The 21,488-nt window shown below is 33.7% G+C and overlaps 2 protein-coding genes and 1 long non-coding RNA gene across 6 annotated transcripts; 1 reads left to right on the top strand and 2 right to left on the bottom strand.

Moving 5' to 3' along the window:
• Nucleotides 1-11: 11 nt before the first annotated feature.
• LOC139906449 (uncharacterized) lies at nucleotides 12-7,271 on the bottom strand. Its single transcript, XR_011782001.1, has 2 exons — nucleotides 6,977-7,271; nucleotides 12-2,292 (listed from the first exon to the last, which is right to left on the bottom strand). It is a non-coding gene; the product is annotated as an uncharacterized lncRNA (long non-coding RNA).
• On the top strand, nucleotides 7,272-15,755 carry LOC121125246 (uncharacterized). Of its 3 annotated transcripts, none has more exons than XM_071891335.1 (4): nucleotides 7,272-10,209; nucleotides 11,809-13,850; nucleotides 13,899-14,925; nucleotides 15,542-15,755. In XM_071891335.1, the coding sequence occupies exons 2-4, from the start codon at nucleotides 12,136-12,138 to the stop codon at nucleotides 15,710-15,712; spliced, it is 2,913 nt and encodes a 970-aa protein (XP_071747436.1). In that variant the 5' UTR covers nucleotides 7,272-10,209; nucleotides 11,809-12,135; the 3' UTR covers nucleotides 15,713-15,755. The 3 variants fall into 3 exon arrangements, with proteins under 3 accessions (XP_071747436.1, XP_071747437.1, XP_040576336.1); XM_071891336.1 differs by lacking the exon at nucleotides 7,272-10,209 and adding an exon at nucleotides 10,223-10,415; XM_040720402.2 differs by lacking the exon at nucleotides 7,272-10,209 and adding an exon at nucleotides 10,469-11,127.
• Nucleotides 15,756-15,804: 49 nt separating this feature from the next.
• LOC121125247 (serine/threonine-protein kinase VRK1) lies at nucleotides 15,805-21,131 on the bottom strand. 2 transcript variants are annotated; one of them, XM_040720404.2, is made up of 7 exons: nucleotides 20,202-21,040; nucleotides 19,857-20,136; nucleotides 19,322-19,518; nucleotides 18,851-19,262; nucleotides 18,635-18,798; nucleotides 17,404-17,850; nucleotides 15,805-17,339 (listed from the first exon to the last, which is right to left on the bottom strand). In XM_040720404.2, coding segments are annotated over exons 2-7 (1,956 nt in total). In that variant the 5' UTR covers nucleotides 19,858-20,136; nucleotides 20,202-21,040; the 3' UTR covers nucleotides 15,805-16,604. The 2 variants fall into 2 exon arrangements, with proteins under 2 accessions (XP_040576338.1, XP_040576337.1); XM_040720403.2 differs by having other exon boundaries at nucleotides 16,138-17,339; nucleotides 19,981-20,136; nucleotides 20,202-21,131.
• Between the last annotated feature and the right edge of the window lie 357 nt (nucleotides 21,132-21,488).

Here is a 21,488-nt window from a genome sequence, read left to right on the forward strand (position 1 = left end):
TTAAGTCATAATTAATTATTAAAATCTATTATATATATGTAACTTATGACCAACTCATAATAGTACTGAGTCATTATAATAAAATTACATATTTGTAGCACGTCCACCCAAAAGGAAGCTAGATTATTTTTCTCAAAATTGAACATGGAATTTCTCTGTAGTCAACAACAACAATATTCCGTCTGCAGAGGACTCTGAGACTAGCAACAATGTCCAGGGAGGTGAGAAGAGCAAGACTGAGGAGATGGAGTTTGTGGAAGGAGGCCCAGAGTACCCTGTCGTCTTCACAGAGTCTGTCTCGATTTCTTCCCCCAAATAAATTCGGCAAAATATTCGCAAGCTCAAACCACTTGTCAGAGCTTCCTTTTCTAAAGGAGCATACCTCTTCTGAGCTTCTGTCAGAGTCCGACTTGAATACGAAATGGGGATCCATCCTTCTCCTTTCTTCTGGTACGACACTGCACCTAAGCCATGTGCAGACGCATCTGTATTCCCACGATACTCTTCCTTTCTGTCGTATCTCCCCAGCGAGTCTATTTTCGGAAGTTTACTCTGAATTTTCTTGAAGCATTCTTCATGCGGCTTGTCCCATACATAATGAACATTTTTTTTTAATAAAGTGCGAAGTGGTGTCGTCAATTCCGTTATATTAGGAACAAAACTTTGTAATTTGATTTACCATTCCCAAATAGGATCTCAACTCTCCCACTTTTGTCGGTGCTCTTATTCTTCCAGGATCAACCTTGATTCCATCTGCTGATATCACGTAGCCCAAAATTTTTACTTCAGTAACTCCTCGGATACACTTATCCTCATTCACCTGGACTCTATTTCTCTTTAAAATATCTTGTACTTTCTTTAACCTGTTATCGTGGGACTCCTTATCAATCCCAGTGATCAAAATGTCATCGATATGTACATGCACGCCTTCAACAGGATCTAATAACTGGCACAGTTTCGTCAGGAAAACCTCAAGGTCCACTCGAAATTCCGAACGGGAGACGATTGAATTTATACCTCCCTATGGGAGTGATAAATGTAGTGAGGACACACAATAAATTCAAACGAATATGATGGAATCCCATAACTGCATCCCAACTTTGAAAAATAACCTCCTTTTATTCAAGCTATTATGCTGTGATACGAACCTATTGGATACCTAGGAATCCGAATATATTTGTTCAGTTTTTGATAATCCACACATAAACGTATTCCCACAGCCTTCTTTACAACTACAATAGGTGAACACCAATCCGTTGGGTCAATAACTTTTTCAATGATACCATAATTTTCTAATTTTTTTATTTCCTCTTTTACTAAATCATACACAGTTATAGGAATTTTCCTTGCTACCGATTCAGCCCATGGGGCTACTTCTTTCCTTAGTTCTATTTTATATTCCCCTGGAATACTCGGAAATTCCTAATTACCAATAGTTCTTTTAATTAATTTTAAACCCATAATTTCGCTATATCCCAGTAAGGGTATCTTTACATTTCCAAAAATTACTCTTCCCTTTAGTTTTCTTTCTCCACATTCAAACTCAATCCACGATCCGCCTTCCATTTTTCTGGACCTCTTGCCGGTCCCACCTTTTCCATTGTTCCATCTCCTGGGACACGCACCTCATTGATCTTAATAGCTTTTTTGTTTTTTCATAAAGTCTCATTTCCTTTAGGCATAGATCTAAGGTCAATTCTGCCCTAGATAACAGTGTCTTTTTGAAATCTTCTTGCGAGTCCGGTATAGAGAACACCAATTTGTCTCTCAAGTTTCTCTCCCGCTGAGACGCAATTTCACAATTGCCTAATCTGCAAATAGAAATCCTCCCAACTTTCTGCTTCTCCTTTTCTTACGGACCAGAACATATAGGAGTCAAATATAACATTCTTTTTTGGATTAAAATATTCCTCGAACTTTCCTCCTACCACCTTGTACTCAAATCTCTCGGCGTCTGATAGTTGAAGATCTCTGTATATCTCCAACGCTTCCTGCCCTACTATTGAAAGGAATATCGATGCCTTCACAGAATCTCTAATATCTTGAAAACAGTTAATATAGATATCAAACTTCATTTTGAACTGTTCCCAATTATAGGCCGTATCCTCTCTCACTACCAGGGGAGCTGGAGGCGGTATCATTGGGCTCATAGCTCCATTTGGAGTCCAGGTATACGTCACTGTTTCCTCCTCCAAGATACTTTATCCCACTTCTGACCCCATGTAATATATTCTTAGGGTTTTTTATTATGGGACTTCTTCCCTTGTCCCTGTTCCATTCTTCACTCTCAATCTATACATATAATATACATAAATGTTTATAGGTTTATTTATAGTTATAGGTAAATAGAGCGACAAATCTCTATATTTAATAGTAATTTTATCAAGATATATGTAAGTAATAACAATGATTATTCATAAAATATCCCATGGTGCAGTCGAAAAGGAAGAACCTTATTAATTAAAATTCAGAGAATTTGTGTTATTATAAATTAAATAACAATAATAATGGTTGGAGAAGAAGAGAGAATTCAAGAATGGACGACCAAAGTTCCAAATCTATAAAAACTCTGCATTGGAAGATTGGACAAGGATGCTATCAGATCGCAATGTCCATCGCGAGTCTTAAATAAATTAGTAGTGAGGTTACAAGCATCCCAAGTACAGATCAGGGTATTCAAGCTAAATTAGTTATTTATGAGCATGGACTTAGTGAGGCTGACTCTAAATCAAATAAATGCAAGGACCTCATAGAGGAGTATGCAGAATGGGAGGATATGTCAATTGAAGATCTTTTAGAATCTCAAAATTACAAGAAGTGTGTTGAATTACAAAAATCTATTAAAATTCATCATGGAGCATTTTTCGAATTAAACCATAATGATAAAAATAGGACTAATGGTATTCAACAAATTAGTACAGACTCGAGTAGAAGAACCAGAATAGATATTTCATTTAGACCAGAACTTCTAGAAGTTAACGATAGCCTTATAGAATACAAGAACTAAATGAAGGCTTTCCGTAGATTTTATTCTTCGAATTTAATGTCAAAATTACCATTGGATGAGCAGCGAGGATATCTAGATAATTGTCTTTCTTCGTCTTGTCGGGATAATCTCGAACAGTTCTTAGATATGGGTGACATTTAAAGTAATGATGCTTGTTTAGATGCGTTCAATGGGCATTACCAAGAAAAATACTCCGTCCTGAATCGGAGAGTTGACTACAATAAATGTATACAGTCGAGGGAGAAAAATTTTGCTTCCTTTTTTTAACAGAGGAAAAACACTAGCACAGAAGCATAGCTCCAAAATTGCACATTGGAAGACCATTGGGGAATTCATCTTGTTGTAGGACTACAAGACAAGAATCTCCAAAAAGAAATACTTAAATTGAATAAACCTACTATACAAGATATCCGTGAGAAGTGTTTAAACAAAAGCTATTGAAAATTCAACGATGTGGAGGTCAGAGATATAGCCAAAATGTGTGTCCAGCAAAAAATAAAGAATGTTTTTCATACAATAAAATAGGACATTTGGATCAGATTTAAAAAAATAAAAGGACTGAGATTGTTAAGATACAAAAAATTGGAATTAAGCAAACAAAATTCAGGAATCCGACACCAATGATTAAAATAAAAATGTATCCAACGCATAACACTGTGGGTGAAGAATTTGAAGTAAATGCATTGCCCAATACTGAAGCAACGGAGACGTCAGTTAAGTATCGTAAAAGCAGCCAAGCTGAAATTGATAGAAGTCAAATGGGCAAGATTATAGCAGCAGGGGAATCAAAGCGTTGAATGTCAAGGAGCTGTGAGTATGATGGCCAATTTTCAAGGTCACAAGGTAAAAACTAAAGGATTAATGTGTATACTAATATCGACGAAGAATTACTTTCATGCCATTTATTGAAGTACTTATTTGGGATACCAGGGGATTTTCCCAATAGCATGAAACAAATTCATAATCGTGTTTTTTCAATACAATCAATAAGTACAAGAGATACAGAAGATGATTTAAAACCAATAAGAGGCAAGAAAATGCATATATATTTGAAAAAGAATATAGAAATTAAACCTAAAACATTGGTAACACGTCCAATTCCACATGCATATAGAGAGCAACTTTAGCTGAGCTACAAAAAATGGAGATGCAAGGAATAATTGAATTAGTTGAGAAGCCAACGGAATGGACAAGTCTGATGCATATTGTTACTAAGAATACTCTGGGTGAGGTGAGAATTGTGGGGGATTATACAGGATTGTACAATTTTGTAAATAGGACAATTCACCCTTCTCCTACACCAAATCAAGTACCAAATGCCATTCCATCTTTAATAGGTCATGGTATCTTCTCTCAAAATCCACAATAAGACCTTCAAGATCGGAAGTGGATCTGATGAAGGAGTAATGATAATGAAATTTTCAAATGATTTAAGATTTTTTTTCTCAAACTGTTTTTTCCAATTATTCAATTTTGCCATATATCCTTTTATCTTTTGAGCACAGGTAACTAAGTCTGATTTTCTACCTTTTGGTTCAAGTTAAGCTGATTTACTGTTTTAAAGATATCAGTGAGATAAAATATTTTTGATTTAAACTTAGAAAGCCCTTCCAAAATTGGCTTAGCTTTATCGGCTTGCTTCCTGGAGTAAGAATAAATCATTTCAGACTTGAACTTGAGAAAGTGGATTATTGGTTCACACAAATTCACTAGTTTTTCAAGGCTCCGGCCTTTTCATGACCATCTTACTTCTATGGGAAGCAGTGGGGTTTTGAAATTTCCATTTTCACATTTTGCAAAAGAACAGCATTTGTCAACTTAATACAGTTTGATCATCTGATTCCAAATATGGTCATTTTTTTTCTCATAGCCTCGTGGTCTTCAGAAAAAGGCCATACATTTTTAAGGTTCAAAGCTGTTTGAAGCCCTCAGTGTTGAAGATAGGGATAAATTATTTTAATATATTTTAAAGCCGAATATTAATTTTTTTTAAATGCCTGTATCATACTTTCGACTCGAATAATCTTTGTTTAAAGTAGAAAATAGGTGATTTTTATTCAAGACGAATAAATTCAAAAAGTTTAAAAGTATCTCATTTGATAGCTGAAAATATGAACTTTGATTTACAAAAATGATCCTCTCCAAAAACGCTCTAAATCGTTGTCAATTTGAGATAAGGCCACGACAATATTTCAGGGATATAACTCATTTTTGAATTGATCTCATAATAGAAGCGCATAAGTATTCGTATGCCCCAGATAGAAGAAATAGAAAGAAAGGCCGAGAAGATGTAATAGTAGGTATATAACAAGACTTAAGTTCCTATTGCAAGAACATTACTTGCATGACTTCTGTCTTATTCAATGTTCCGCTTTAATATATATTCGATCATAAGAATAACAAAATAAATTATTAAGTAGCATGAAATTCTCAGGCACAATTAATCAATATTCAATATGTTATGCATTCCAGTAGAACACAATAATTCCAGAAACAATGTGATGTTATGTTTTAAAAAATGTAGCTAGTAATGAAATTTAACACTGGTTAACATTTAACAAATACCTTATTTATTAAAAGTGGAGCAAAACAAAAATCCAAGATTTTGAAGCCAACTTAGTAATTTTTCTACCTGCAGGACAATTTGGCAGAGAACGTCTTTTAGATTGATGTATGTAGCTATTTTTTTCATATAATAAATTTTTATTGCACTTTAATTCAGTAGGAATTATACATTCTCCACATTTTAATATGTTGACAAATGTTTCCACAAATAGCCTTCCAGGAATTGAAGAATTCATTAAGACATATTTTACAATGGTTCTATAAAGAAAAGGACTACATGTTTCCCACAGCATGCACATAGCAAGCAACTTCATTGAGTAACGTCTCCCTTTCATTGGACTTGTTAATAATTTTAGTTGCTCAGAAATAAAATTCACTTTCTTTTGATCCTCCTCTTCTTCATATCCAAGAACTGTAGAACATCTTTAGATGGAAGTGCTTTCACAAAAGCAAGCAAATTTCCAACTTGAGAAAGAGTTTGAATTTTATTAAAAGAACAGATATGCTGAAATTTATTATGAGCGAGTATCCTATGGAATCACGATAGCATAATTTAAAGTTGAGATTGTCGAAAAATTGGAGTGAATATTGAATTTGAGACGGTAGTCTATGAATAGCGCAAAAAAGTATAGGCATAGACAACCTTCTATAAGATGGATGTTAGATAGCAAAGAAGACAAATCTAACTTATTTTGTAGCTGACCTAATGACGAAACTTTGTTTTCTTCAAAAATAACTCATTTCCAATTCTTTTTGACGCTCCAAACTTATTTTATATCTGGAAAATAACAATTGAATATTATATAAGAGTCCTAATATGTATTTGAAAGAATACACAGAAACAATAGAAAGGAACTAATAAGAGGGAGACATCAACTCAAAGAGTTCTTGAGTTGTAAATAATACATTTCAAAAGACTTGAGAAATCAAAGAAACAAATAATTTGACATCGAATCTGGAGTTAAGGTTATATTTCTCGGAGCTGGACGGGATTTTATTAATAGGGAAAGAATGTTCTCAAAAACAGATGAAATAGCATGAAGCTTAAGGTAACGACGACGGAGAGGATTGGAATCAGTCCTCCACTCCTTAACGTCCTATTTTTTTAATTGTTTGCTACATAATCTTGAATTTTTGTTTGCTTCCTAGTTTTTTCTTGGTATAGCACGAACCTAACTCTGAAGAAATTCTTAATTTTTAAAAGGGAACCGCTGAAAAAATATATGATAATATTTCCCTTCATTAGAATAGCCTGATCCACATCCCGGAGCACACCACGAAGTGGGCATTTCTTTTACTCTGCTTCAACTCTAGCACTTAATCACACATTAAAACTGCCACAATTTTTAGTTACAATTGTGTGATTACGTCATTTTATCATGCATTTGCCTAATTATGAAATACCTATTTGTTGTTTTAGTGACGTAGAGACTAAATGTAGAGAAAATATTTGCAGCAGTTCCTCTCTCATCTTTCGGCTCCAGTTGTAGATCATCAAAATAAGTGATTTGTCCACCCTTTTTATTAGTCGCTGCCTGGTATCCCAGCGACTATTACTATTTAATAGTTATATCCCATAACTATGACGTCATAAATTGCATCATAATTGAAGGAAACTACATCTTGGTAGCTGAAGGTTAATATTTTTACATCAAATGGGTTTGAAAATTTTAAATAAACCGTCGATACTTGAAGAAACTACTGAGAGTCCCTTACAACCCCCCCCAAAATGGCGACTCCACAATACTGACGTCAGTTGAAAAAGGAAAAATTACAACTTGTACACAACATTAAAGCATTAAAACAAGTAGCGCATCGAGCACCGTTAGCCTGAGAAAATCGCAAGATGTCGCTTTTCGATGACGTCACTAACTTATTTATTAATAGCTTGGATATAATTATAAATAATAAAGAGGGATTAAGCACTCCTCACACTCTTTTGATGTGGGTAAAAAGAAGAAATTATTTTGTACTTTAATTTTTTCTTTTTTATGAATAACCAAAGGAGAAGAAGAAGTGTTTTCAATTATTCATACATGATTTTATAATTGTTATGATTTATTATAATAATAGATGTATAATTTAAGATACAATGGTCAATTATTGCCAGAGGCGGCAACTTGGACTTGAGTCCATATTTTGAAGATTTGACTTGGATTACATAGCTAAGTCTTTTGACTCAACTTGGACTCCAAAGCTATTATATTATGGACTCAAGAAAAGCTTTAAGACTATGGCACTATATTACTCGTATAGTTATGGACTTGAAATGAGCATGAATGACATCTGAGGACTCCATCGAAATATTTAAGGACTTTGACATGACTTGAGATTCGACGTGGACTCGCAGTATAATAACTTTTTCCCTATTCTCATTAATGCTGTGTCGTAAGCTGCAGGAATGGAATCGACTCTCGGAAATTTTTGGAAGCTATAGGTTAAAGATATCTATAGAAAAGATAAGACACCGACTACAATTCGACCTTTGGGATACAAAATCCTGCCTTTCTACATGTCACATTAAAATGAAGCAAACTAAGAATATATATACCTATCAATCTTTGTACCCAAAACACACTCCTTAATCTTACGAAAGGTGAAATACGAATTGGGTATCTTTTCAAACAAGACGCAGTAAATAATTGTAATTATTAAATGAACAAATAGACGCGTTTAAATCCTACAATCAGCTCATCAATTTGTCAGATATCCAATTAGGGTTGTTTTTAGAGCAAGAGCTTACTTTTTATCCTTAACAAAATCATAAGAAACTTCCAGTGTCAAGTTTGTGTATATTATATAGGAGTAGGCAGTAATAAGTCATATTTTCAAAACCAGCTTGCCTGTCTTTTTTTGGGTGTATTTTATTCCAATTAAGCCAAATGCAAAAAAAAAAAATATATATATATTTTTGCCGGTATGCACACCAAAAAACTGAAACGACCCATATTTTCCCTTAAAAATTCATTGCGCCACATTATTTTTCAATAAAATTGGCTGCAGACCTTCTAAAAAGTTTCTTAATGGCTCTATTCCTACTAATCACGACCTAAGGATTCCAAATATAGCATTAGTTTTGTTCTATCTCTTATAGATTTTGAAATATTCGCAAAATTTTCGGATGACAAGTCGATTTTTGACAATATTTTGAAATTTTTTTACAAAATTGATATCCTTTGCCCTTCATCATTAACCCTGAGGTTATTTGATAGACAGGCTGGTAAAGAATATGGCTTCGGAAAGTATCGTCTTGGGAAACAACCTCGTGCAACAGAACTCAACTTATTGACCACAGACCAACTAAGTGGGTTACCAAATAATAATCTTGAAGGCTTCAATGATGTTGTTAAAGTACTAAATGATATGGAAAAAAATTGGACAATGAACAGAAGAAGTTTTCTTAATATCAGGATTGATGAAAAAATCGAGATGGGCAAGAAAAAGAGTCAGTAAACACTAAAGTGTCGAACTTGGCCCTGCAACTAGTGTTGAGGAGCTTCACCAAATTATCTGCTCCCATCCTTACATGAAAGAGAAGATTGTACGAAATGAATTGAAATACTATCGTGATACGCACAAGTCTGATGTTTTGGACAATACATGAAGAGAGATAAGTCAACCTTTGTAAACTTTTGGCTGGACAAGAATCTTCTTATTCTAGTGCCCTATTACCAACAAACAGAGATGCTGAGGTAGCTTTTGAATGTAATGTGGCAGAAGCTGGAACTGAAGATGATATGGAAATTGAAATTAGAAAGTACTATGTTACTCTTATCACTGAGGGTGAATGCAACACTTGGTATATTGCTTCTTGTGAGAACAGGAATTATGATGATACATTGCGAATGGATCATCTTGTAAGAGTGAAAAAGGGTAACAATTTGGCATGGAAATATCTTAGAAAACCAGACACTCTATATTTGCACTCAACTTCTATTCTGGACTGAGATGTAGACGGTGAATGGCATGTTTCAAACAACAGATTTATGACATTTTCCCTAAGAAATCATGATACCATCAATTCTATAGTTGAGAAGGCATCACTTCAAATGGTTGAATAAAAGTTCTTGATCAACTCAATTTTTCTACAAGTATTATGAACATTATTTTGTATTAGATATTATATACAACATAGTAACACTAATTCACATGTTATTTTCACAAGAGCTATGCCTAATGATCAGTAATACTTGCAATTTGTGCTTATATAAATGCTCAAAACATATTTAGACTTGTAAGACTGATGTAAGCTAGTTGAACACTAGCTTACATCAGTCTTACAAGTAATTAATTTTTAAGGGGTGGGGGGGATGATTATTTTCGCAAAAAGATCAAAAAATAAGCGTTAATTAGTGAAAAAATGGGTTGTGGTTGAACATTTTCTCAAAAATTTATAAATCTACATATCTACATCTACGAATGCAATATTTGGAATCCTTGGTTTGTAATTAGTAGGATTGAGTCATCAAACAACTTTACAGCCGATTTTATTGAGGAATAAAGTGACGCAGTGAATTTTTAGGGGAAATTATGGCTCGTTTCAGTTTTTTAGGGTGCAAACCGCCAAGAATGAAAAATGTTCAATTTTTTTTCTCACATTTGGCTTAATTAATTTAAAAACAACCAAAAAAAGACAGGTAAGCTGGTTTTGAAAATATTAACCAAAATTCACACAGTACTGCCTACTCCTATATAGTGAGGTCATATAAAGTTAAGATTGTTCATGTAATTCATAACGTCATAGCTTATTTTTTGGGAGTGGAAAATTTGAAAAAGCGAACGTTTCATTGAAGCTTTTGGAATTTTGGAGTAATTTGTTTCAAAATTTGCTTAATAATAATATGTAAATATAAAATATTAAAGACTAGAATGAATTATATACGCATAATTACTTATTCAAACTTATTAATACTGCGTAGTACGTAGAATATATAAATGTGTGACGTCATAGGAAAGGGACATCTTGCGAAAATAGTATGACAAATATTGACCATACTGTTTCCTCACGCTAAAGCAAAGAACAATGTTCAATGCGTTACTTAGTTTAATGCTTTACACAACATGAACCGACCTGATGCGATTGTCAATATTAATGAAAACCAGAAGAGGGCGTTGCGTTTTTTCTTTGAGTTAAAAAAAACACAAATTCTAGCTTGTGACGTAATTTGTTTATAAAATAATAACTCTTCATAAACAATGCGGAAAAACAAAAGGGTTATTACTTAACTAAGTATTACTTAGATAATACTTATTAGTAGTTACTGTTGTATAAGAAGGATTGGAGGAATAAATTGGATCCCGACTGGAAGTCAAATATCATGGCATCCAAATCCATGATTTTGATGTTAAAAAACAAAATTCAAAAGATTGATGAACTTTTGACAGAAGTTTCTGATAAAGACGAGGAACTTGCTCGAAATCGAATAGAAATTGCTCAATTACGGGAAATCATATCACATAACGACGTCTCCTCTATTCACGAACTTCAAAACAAAATCAGACAGTATGAGACACAATCCTCGCATCAGTTAAAAGAAATACATCAATTAAAATCAGTAATTATCTCAGTTAGCTTTTCCTATGACGTCAGTATTGTTTATGATGTGGGGCATTTTGGGAGCTTAAACAACCAAGTTTTATAAGAATAGAAAACCTTTTTTTATTAATAATGAAGTATTGAATGTCAAAATGGAACCAAAAAATAGAAGGACCTTACTCTTTATCAAAAATATATCCATCTATTGCCTACTTTTAAGTTATATCTGGCCCTTAAATGTATTCAAAATATGATAGTATATCGTTATACAACCTTATTTCCATAGAGTAAATTATGTATTAATTATTACAATTACAGTAATATGATATGGCATACTTTTATTGTTCCTAATTGATCCATAACATTATATTAGTTATATAAATCTATCTATTTCAATCTATTTTCATTTACATAATACTTTAATTATATTCAAATGTCACTGTTTATCATTGGCATGAATTAGTATTCAATGCAGATGTTAATTTTCTTTTATTCCCTAAGCCATTTGATGAAGTTACATCAAGATTTATTGGAATTTTTTCCATTTTATGTTCAAGAAATATCAACTTTGAGCCCCCAGGATCGTGTCTCCTTCAAATATGATGCAAATTAGGACGTCAGTGAAAATTATCTATAGTTTTATTCCCTCTCTGTTTCTTTCCATTCTCTGAGCTACATTTTATGTTATTCCTTTTTTCAGAGTCGAATATCTGACCTAGCTTCCAAAAATGAAGAAATTCACAATCTTTGTGCTGAAGTAAGTTCTCTCAAGACACAAAACGGAAACAAATCCCAGGAAATATCCAATTTAAAGGCTGGAAGAAATGAAATTAATGTTCTCAAATCAGAAATATCCATTTTGCGGGAGGAGTTAAAGCGTATAACTAATGAAAACTCCATACTTAAGAGTAGTCAATTGGAAATAAAGAAACTTGAGTCCAATATATCTTCCTTATCGAATGAAATTGAACGAAAAAACACAAAAATAATAGATTTAGAGTCAGAACTGGGCTCATCATCATTATTAATGAGTAGTAATAGTAGAATGAAAGTCAAGAACGGAAAGCCCTTTGACATGGATTTTATTCAAAATATTAATAAAAAATTAATTTTGTTACGTTCTAAAATGTCCTTAGTTTTGGAAGAGAGTCGTAGTCAAACAACTAAACAGAGTGCGATGAATGAGGAAAAACTATCCTGGAATTTAAATGAGCTCAATGGAGAACTTTCCTCCATCAATGACAAGGCTACCAAGATCAATACAATGATGACTTCTCTCATGGATGTGGATGGTGAGACAGAAGCGTCCATTTTGAAATTGAAAAACCAAAATAAGGATCTAAATATGAAACTAAAGCATGAAATCTCGAGATCAAATGAACTTAATGCACAATTAATTTCCTTGAATAGAAGGGTTAAGTATTCCTTACAATCAAGATCACCAAGTGAATTAGTTTGTGTCTCTGTTCAAACAGACAATATCCCTCCTCGGGTTTTAAGCCCTTCTTTAAAGGTTAAAAAGACCATCATTGAGGAAGCTACATCATCCTTCACACCTAATGTCAAAGTATCCTTCTTGCCTGGTGCTTTTCAAAAAAGAAAAATCATGCTGATTACTAAAAAGAGTCCGATAATGACTGATGATCTACCGCCTATGCTTCATACCAATTATCTATTTTCCAATTTCTCATGTTCTGAAAGTACTTCTAAGGATAAAATCAACTCAATATTAGAAAAAAGAATCGATGAGCGAAGTTCGTCCCTGAAGAATCGAGTGTCATTGTTCAAGGCATCCAGGAAAGAGAAAGTAAACAATCTATTCTCATGTTCTTCCTCATCTGATGGTGAACCCTCACCTAAAAAAAGTAAAAACGCCTCGAATTTAACTCCATTAGGAAAATCTTCATTTAAGAGAGCTGAGATATCCGTCAATCGAACAAAACTATCTGAAATCGATAAGAAGAAACTACTACAAAAAACTGTAAAACCAGCTCAATCCCCTCATGCTATTCGTACTACAAGACCTTTTGGTAGATTGCCTCCGAGTCTTATCGGACCAAATCAATCAGCTTCTGAAACATCAAATTTGAAATCATCGAATGTCTTCAAAAAAAGTCCAACAAAAAGTGAAACAAACATAATATATAGTTCTAATTATTCCAACAAAGACACAGTCACCACTAAGACAAACATTCAAAGTAATAGTTCTAGTATGAGTTCGGATGAAGTAGCTATTGAAACTTCATTCTCGAATTACTCGGAAAATGAGGAGGAAGACGTTCCTCTTACTATTGATTTAAAATACTATGATGAGGATCCTAATCAAATTAAAACCAACCCCAGAGTCATTCACTCAAGTAATAATCGTAGATCTAGTGAGGATAAATCAAACAGTATTACCCATTCAACGGAACCAGAAAAATTTAATTCGACGAAAGACATTGTGAGTGAGGGTTTGTCTAAAGGTGAAAATTATGAACAACCAATAGCTCTCCTTCTTCCACCACCGCCTCAATCTGATGACGACACTTTTATCATCAAGGGTCCTCTAAAGATGGCCAATACTCAGAGTAATTCATCAGAGTTATTCCAAGATGATAAATCTTATCTTCAGAGAATGAGTCTTATCTATGAAAAAGAAAGAATTTCTAAAGCAGAAGAACTACAAAAAAGAGAATTAGCATTGAATGTAGCAATTAATCGGGAATCTATAATCAAACTTATTGAAGAACAATTACATAGGTATTCCAAAATTGTATTGGTTTTTCAACTCTCTTGTTTCTTTTTTAGGTTATGGAAGTCAATAACGAAAGAAACTTTTGAAGATATTGTAAACAAGATTTCTCAAGAAGGATTCCTTCATTCGAGTCCTCGTATATTAATAGATATACTTTACGTTGCTGTTAAGGCTGAAAAGAGTAGTGCATTCAGTGAGCCCCCTCAGCCCCATATGCTTGGTTCACCTGTATTGACGATCAAGCAAAAAAAAATTATCGCACTGATTCATGCTCTTGATGAAAAATCCGAATTTTCTGGCTTTATCGGCAATGAATTCATACAATATTTATATTATTCTTTGATAGGAAAAGGTAGAATGGCTCAAGTTTTGAAGTTGTTTGAGGTTCTTAATCTCGTAAGGATCTACATTTCATTGGCTAGGTTGAAAGGTCAAGAAGAAAGAGTAAAAACTTTTATGTATGATGTAACATTTTTTAATAATTCGAGAATGCACGCAATTATATATAATATCGTACTCACTTGGCCGGACTTATTTACGTGGACTGGTGATGGAGGGGGTGAGAGTGCAGATCCCATTTTGGAAGCAACTGTTTGGATTATCTATAATACTGGACCGGCTACAGGAGCATCAGACTTTAAAGTACATGATTGTCGAAGATCCCTACAAAGTCGTTGTGGTCTCATTAGTCCTTATTCAACAGGGATCGAATTGGTACAAAAATTGATACAACGGGTCACATCTGAACCCTCTAATAGAATCTTAAAACACTCCACTGTAAAAGCATTTCTCATAATTTCTAAATCTAAAGATTATAAATGGTGCACAAACAATCTAGTCAATCCCTTGCTTCAGCTATTATCTGAAGAAAACTCAAATTATTTTCATAAATCAGGAGGTTTAATGCCATGGGTCGTGGAATCCATTGGTGAGATTTCTAGAATCTATCCTGCAGACGAAAGAACCCATTTGGAAGATGTTTTTAATCCCATCAAATCCCTATTAGAAAATCATGATATCAATCCACTGCTTGAAACTGCTTGCATTAAATGTCTCATTAGACTTGGCCACCATTTACAAGTTAGAATTAGAGTACAAATTTCTAGTGTTGGATTTGAGTCAACATTTTTGAGTTCCAGTAATACAATATTGAGTCAAATTTGAGTAAAGATATCAGACAAAGAGAAGTATTTTATTCATTGAATTGATAAAGTCTCAACACATAAATCCGTGGGACTGCCACAATAATACGGCAATCAATCATTACTAATTAAATAATGTAGGACATTTTCTAAAGTATTAATTTGCATAATTGGAAGTCATTTCCAAAAGTTGTATCTATATAATCAAAACAAAGTAAATTAATTTAGCTGTTGCTTACATTGTTATAAACATCTCAGACACATTATATATCTGCCTTTTGTAGTAATTATAAAATTAAAAAAACAGAAAAACTAGGTTCTAATTAGGCTAAAATAAAAATGCCCCGCAAAAAACAGACTAATTTATAAAAAATTACTCAATACAATAGCTACAATAATCTACCCGAATATTTTCGTTTAAAAAAAAAATGATATTTCAAGTCAGAGCTCCATAATACTTATATTGCTATGGTTTTTAGTAATACTTCAATCCAAGACTACAAATTTGGAAAATGAATAACTAATGAATTGCACTAATTTTTTTATTATTTCAGTATCAGTCTGTAAAGTTCCTTTCATCTTGGTCACCAAAGTTCCCCATTGATGACGAAATTCAGATATTGATTCAAAACTTCCTTGGCACAAGAGCACATGAATTCGTACATAAGCAAATGAAATTTGCACGACCTGCTTTAAATCTATCAAAGAAAAGAAAACGAATATAATGTTAGGCTTTACCCAAATATAAAATTTACCGATAATAACTCATTTTAAGATCACATTTTACGTTTTTTTAAAATATTTTTTCAATGATATCTAGACATCTTTAAAGTATTTATTCAACAATTTTGTATAAGTTTTTCATTGGAGCGTTTGCACTCAGGTTAATTATTATCCTCCAAGAAAATTATATTGAATCAATATTCAGGAACACATTGTAACCTAGGACATTTTCGATCATGTATGTTGAAAGTTATCTAACATTGGAGGGCAAATCATAGGTATCTTTTCCTTTTTGAAAAAGAGAGAATAATTATTTTTTATAATTTCAATTATGGAAAATGGCGAAGGAGTAATGAATAATATACAAGATCTAAAATTTTAAATTAGACTATGCTCACTTGATGATGAAATAAAACGCATGATAGAATTAACTTAGAAAAATAGAAATAACGAAATTTCATCTAAATAGACATTTAAAAAAACATGAAAAATGATACAAAAACAATTTCCAAATAGTTATCGTAAGAGTTTAATAAATGGATATGATGATTCAATTTGAAATGAAAACAAATTAAAGAGTATTGGAGAAATTTGACATTACATCGGGATTTAATTTTTACAGAATGAAAATGAGAGTAATTAACCTGAATGAAACAAGGAGAAAAGAATCATCACAGCCACTAGATTCATAAAAAAATAGTTTTTAACATAGCATGAATTACATAAAGTAATTATTTTAATATGGAGAGGTCTAAAATGAGATCCATTTTACTATAAAACGCACAAGGAGGGAAAGAGAGAGAGAGAGAGATAATTGGAGGGGGGGAACTCCAATTTAGAGAGAAGAAATACAAGTAGAATCTATTCAAAGACCATGACACAACAAGACATAAGTTAGTCAATCCTGGCAGTTAAGTTTTTCTTCTTAAGAAGCCTCTCCGGATTAATTCTCAAGATTTTTTCCCACTTGACCTGCGGAGATTCATTCGTTGCAATACCATTTTCAACCAATTTAATTTTCTCTTGATGTTTTGATATACTTGGATCATTCTTTTTATTAGAACTACTCGGTGCCTTTTTCTTGGCGTGTGATGACTTAAAAATCTCACCATCAATTATCAGTGACTTGAGATCATCCTCACTCGATTTACATCTCAATCTATGAGATGACCTCGTTGGAAGTTTACGACTTTTTTTACTTGATGTAGGTGTAGGTGCAGGTAATTTAGGGTGTGGGTTGGAAGGTGTTTTATTGTAAATAAGCTCAGCATCGTTTTGCACAGAAATTCGTCTAGTGTATTTAGGTTTTAAAGAGCTTTTATTCCGAATCTTATTAGGTCCAGACATGAGATTTTGAACACTAACAGAAGGAATATTTGAACGTGCTGAACTGTAATTTCTTTTCTTTTTAGATTTTGGTGGCCGATACTCTTCATGACTGGAATCAGAATCGGTATCAAGATCATCAAAGTCAAAATCATCATCAGAAGGTTCAGGAGTGATTGGAACATCTACTTCAATAGACACACGTTTGGCTCTCATATTGATGACATCTTCCATAGCTGGTGTAAGGGGATTTGGAGTCAAATCCATCCATTGATTGGCGTGCTTGGAATTACTTTTTTTACCCTAAAAAAAAAAAATTAAATGTGGTCGTGTGCTTGGAGCTAAGATTCGACAATAATGATATTACAGTGAGATGTTGAAGCTGTTGTTGCCAATTCAATTGTTCCCTTTCATGTTCACGTTCCTCTATTTTTTGAATTAATGCAAGCATAGCTGGAGTTGGATTTTTGAGGGACTCTTTCTGACGTAGTTCTTCAACAGTTTTCCTTTGAAGGGCTAGGGGGCTTTCATCTTCGGCTTCAGAATTTCGTGACGCTTGACGAATGAGCATTTCAGGATCTGAACACAATACTCTCTCCCAACACCACTCCCCGCCATCAATACAAGATGACGATGAAGGAGCAGTTGATCTAGTAGAATGAATTGCCGAAGTTGAAAAAATAGAGTCTGGCGTGTCCACCAAAGGAGGAGACGCAGTAGGGGAAGGATGAACTGTTACAGACTTTCCAGCCTTGCGTTGATTGTGAAGCTCTAATTCTACATCATTAAATGATATTTTTCTCCTACGTGCTTTCTGGAAGTAAAAAAAAAGATATGCTATTTAACAAAGCCTAACTAAATTCCTATTAGACGAAGGAAAAAAGAAACAAAAAACTAGTGGATCTCAAATCATTAATAAAATAAAAAGATGACGCACATTGAACGAAATTGGAGTAAAAATTTCATCTTTATTTAAAATTATAAGGATATTTTACATTAAAGTTACTAGTGGATAGTGAAATACCCATCTCAGAGATCCAATGGTTTTTCATATAATTATACAAGATATTCAAAATATATTTATTATTTAAAAGGGTTTTAAGTAATGAGAGTTTAATATTTGGATTTTTTTAAAGCTTGTTTCCTTTTCTGCATTATTGCAAGCATTGCTGGAGTCGGATTGTCAAATTCATCATCCTTGTCATCAGTTCCTTTTTTTGAACTACTTCTACTTCTAGACTTTTTATTTCCATTAGACGAATCGTCAGCCAATGCTTTTTTAGCAGCTTTTTTTGCCTTGTTGACAAAGGACTCCATTCCATCATCCTCTTCATCAGTGGAATATGCATCAATCGGCTTTCTAGCTTTAGGCCTTTTTTTAGCTTTTGCAGCTGCTTTTGCAGCTTTCACAAATGCTGGAGAAGTTTGTACACCAGTATCTCTGACAAGTACCTTATCCAAAGCATCGGATTTTTTCTTATTAGAATTTACTTTTCGTGCTCGGCGAACAGACTTTTTGGGAGTTTGATCTGAGCTTAAAACATCTTCATTCTCTGAATTTTGCGATTCACCCGAATCCTCAAAAAATTTTTACCCACCTTTTGTTTTTTATCCCGAGATGTCGCAGAAAAATCAATTTTTCCATCTGAAGGGAGTCTCAACCTCCTGAGTTCATCCTTAAATAAGGAACGACAATAGTCATAGTCGGGTTTAGTATCAAATTCCAAACTCACAGTGTAGTTGAGGAATTGCTCTAGCACATCTATAAAATAAATCATAAAATACAAAAGGATTCACTCATGAATATGACCCACCTGGATAATCAGTATTGTCACCGAAACAGTTTCGCAAAAATGAAGGTATGTCGGACATAAAACCTTTCTTTTGCGTATGAACATACACTGGATTTGTTAAGTTACTCATCCAAGGTAGATTTCCAGACATCCAATGGACCAGATTGTACCCCAAAATTTCCAAATCACTTCTTCTTGAATGAGCACCAATATGTGCATCACGGGAAGTATATTCAATCGTCCCATCATGGGCTCGACGGGCATCCGGTTTATACTCCAAATGAACTCCATTCACCTTGTACTTTGAAACCAGTCCAAAATCAACCAGAAAAACATCATTTTCTTTCGTACGACCATGACCAAGGAGTAGATTTTGGGCTTTTAAATCATTATGAACGTAGCCTTGTGAATGAATATACTCCAATGCATCCATCTACATTTAAAGCGAATGAGCAAATGATCCAAGTAGGAAAAAAATTAATAAATACATACACAACGAATTGCTAAATTATAAGCCGCTTTTGGTGCAAAGATTTTCCTTCCTGTTTGAAATATTTTTTGTAGGTCCTTGCCATACCTATCTATGATCAAGAAGCGATAGCTCTGTCCTTTGTAGGTATGTAAACCCTTTCCTCGAAAGCATGGAATTCCGATATCCTTGATCCCATGTTCCTTTTTATATGCATCCACTAGAGGAAGAGAGAAAAAAAGAATCAGAGAAAGTAAAAAAAGAAGGAAGCAAATTAGCCCATCAACACAAAAGCAAACTAGAAATGATTTTTCTCGAAATTGAGTATGGATTACATTTGTATTCTTATAAGATTCGTCAATTTAGATCAACAAATGATGCTTATTCAGCCTTTGGATGTGTTTTAAATGGCACTTAAAGTAGCAAAAATAGATATATTTTAATTTTGGTTGAAAGGGGCCGTATCGGGACCAGTGTAAAAGTATCTTAAATCAAAAGATGGTTCTCAACTATAGGTAAAATCATCTCCCAAATTTGAATAGTAAGCCTCTAATATACTCAAATATGTCTATTGAGCAGTTTGTGTAGTAATTCAAGTAAATAAATGAATGGTGATTTTCTCCTTTTCTTGATAGTTTTGATGTTGAGGCACATGAGTAAACTACTACTCAAGTAAACGTACTGTTGTTCGGAGTTGCAGCCCGCACATAGAAATGCATCTCCACAAAGAGGGGTCCATTTTCAGAGGGTTCCACTTTCATGACATGCGTGGCATTGTCTTTCACCTCGTTCTCAGTCTCATTACTGCATAAATATATCTCGCCAAAGCCTCCAACACCTGGAAAAGACAAATAAATGTATCATATATATCAATGGAAATCTACAAGTTTTCAAGCTTCTTACCGATGGATTTCCCAATTCTCCAACGCGTCTTTCCGTCGGCGAATATTTCTCCTTTAGGAATGGGATCCGGGAGCCGATATCCGTTAGTAGCCTTGCGCTTGGATGCTTTAGGGGGCATGACGGGCCTTGGGTCTACTCGTCCACTTTACACTTGCGGGATGATCATAAGCAAAGAGTTCTTAAAGACGACCCACAGGACCACTTAACACAATACAGAAGAAGAAGAATTAGTAGGTAGACACAACACAGAAGCTACTATTATATAGGCTATAGCTAGCTGCTAGACACACCGAGTCCTCCGCTCTTCCCTTCCCTCCTCGCTCATAGAGTCATAGCTCCTCTTCTCCTTCTACACTTTCATTCAACTCACTTCACACTCTTCTTTTTTTTTAAGTTTTTTTTCAAGTTTTTTTTCTCCCTTTTTTTATTTTCCGGAGTTTTCTTCTTGCCGCCATTTCTTTCCCCCTTCTTAAGCCGAGCTCTTCCTAAATTACTTCATTCTCCTCCTTCTCCTCTTCCTCACGGTGTTTCCTCACAAACACAAAAATATACACTGTTTTGTGCTCAGCTGTTTCTACTTATTTGCTCCCAATCAGTTTTCTGAACCAAAACTTAGGCATCAAGAAAATCCTAGGGGAAACACAGCAGATTTATAATTAAGCTTCCCTTTCTCGTTATAGTGATGTCATTGGGATCCTTTTGGGTAAATTTAATAGATGAAAAGGAAAAAAAAAATTAGTTCATTCATTCCTTCATTAGTAACGGTATATTCAATTATTCTCTATCGTTATAGGCCTTTATTTGGGGCCCAACGATGTCATTCTTCATAGTAGTAAATTCATGTGAAAACTGAAAATTCTTGCTGACTAACTTTGTTATAATAATGTGATTCTGAACATAGTATATATTTCTTGAATTAGCTACGAACAATTCCTAACAATTTTTGAATTATAATTCTATAGTTGGGAAGAATTGGCTAACTACCAACTGATTTTGGCCCTTTTTTCTATTTCTTTTCCTATGAAATTTTGCGTGATAAAATCTACGTATGACAACGGTATAGTGGTATAGATGATAATCTACAGCAGTTCTCTCTTTTAAGAGGCACATTGAGCTTTTTTATTCACTCTCAACCTCGCTTGTCCAAAGGGATTTTTTTTTTGAAAAAACATGCGGTTGCTAGTCTGTATTTTTCTTAATGCCAACTGTTCATTATTATTTAGAAAATAGAGTAGTAATTAATTATAATATGGATTGATATAATATCAATAACTGAGTATGAAATGA

Source organism: Lepeophtheirus salmonis, chromosome 10 (genome assembly GCF_016086655.4).
Source record: "Lepeophtheirus salmonis chromosome 10, UVic_Lsal_1.4, whole genome shotgun sequence".
NCBI classification, from domain to species: Eukaryota; Metazoa; Arthropoda; class Copepoda; order Siphonostomatoida; family Caligidae; genus Lepeophtheirus; species Lepeophtheirus salmonis.

Coding starts and splice junctions, on each gene's coding strand:
- LOC121125246 (XM_040720402.2), top strand. CDS start 10,891: ATGGCATCCAAATCCATGATTTTGATGTTAAAAAACAAAATTCAAAAG. Junction 11,128..11,808: donor AAATACATCAATTAAAATCA/GTAATTATCTCA, acceptor TCCTTTTTTCAG/AGTCGAATATCTGACCTAGC. Junction 14,926..15,541: donor GACTTGGCCACCATTTACAA/GTTAGAATTAGA, acceptor TTATTATTTCAG/TATCAGTCTGTAAAGTTCCT.
- LOC121125247 (XM_040720403.2), bottom strand. CDS start 20,319: ATGCCCCCTAAAGCATCCAAGCGCAAGGCTACTAACGGATATCGGCTC. Junction 17,851..18,634: donor CTCGGGATAAAAAACAAAAG/GTGGGTAAAAAT, acceptor TTTTACTTCCAG/AAAGCACGTAGGAGAAAAAT. Junction 17,340..17,403: donor AACAGCTTCAACATCTCACT/GTAATATCATTA, acceptor TTTTTTTTTTAG/GGTAAAAAAAGTAATTCCAA.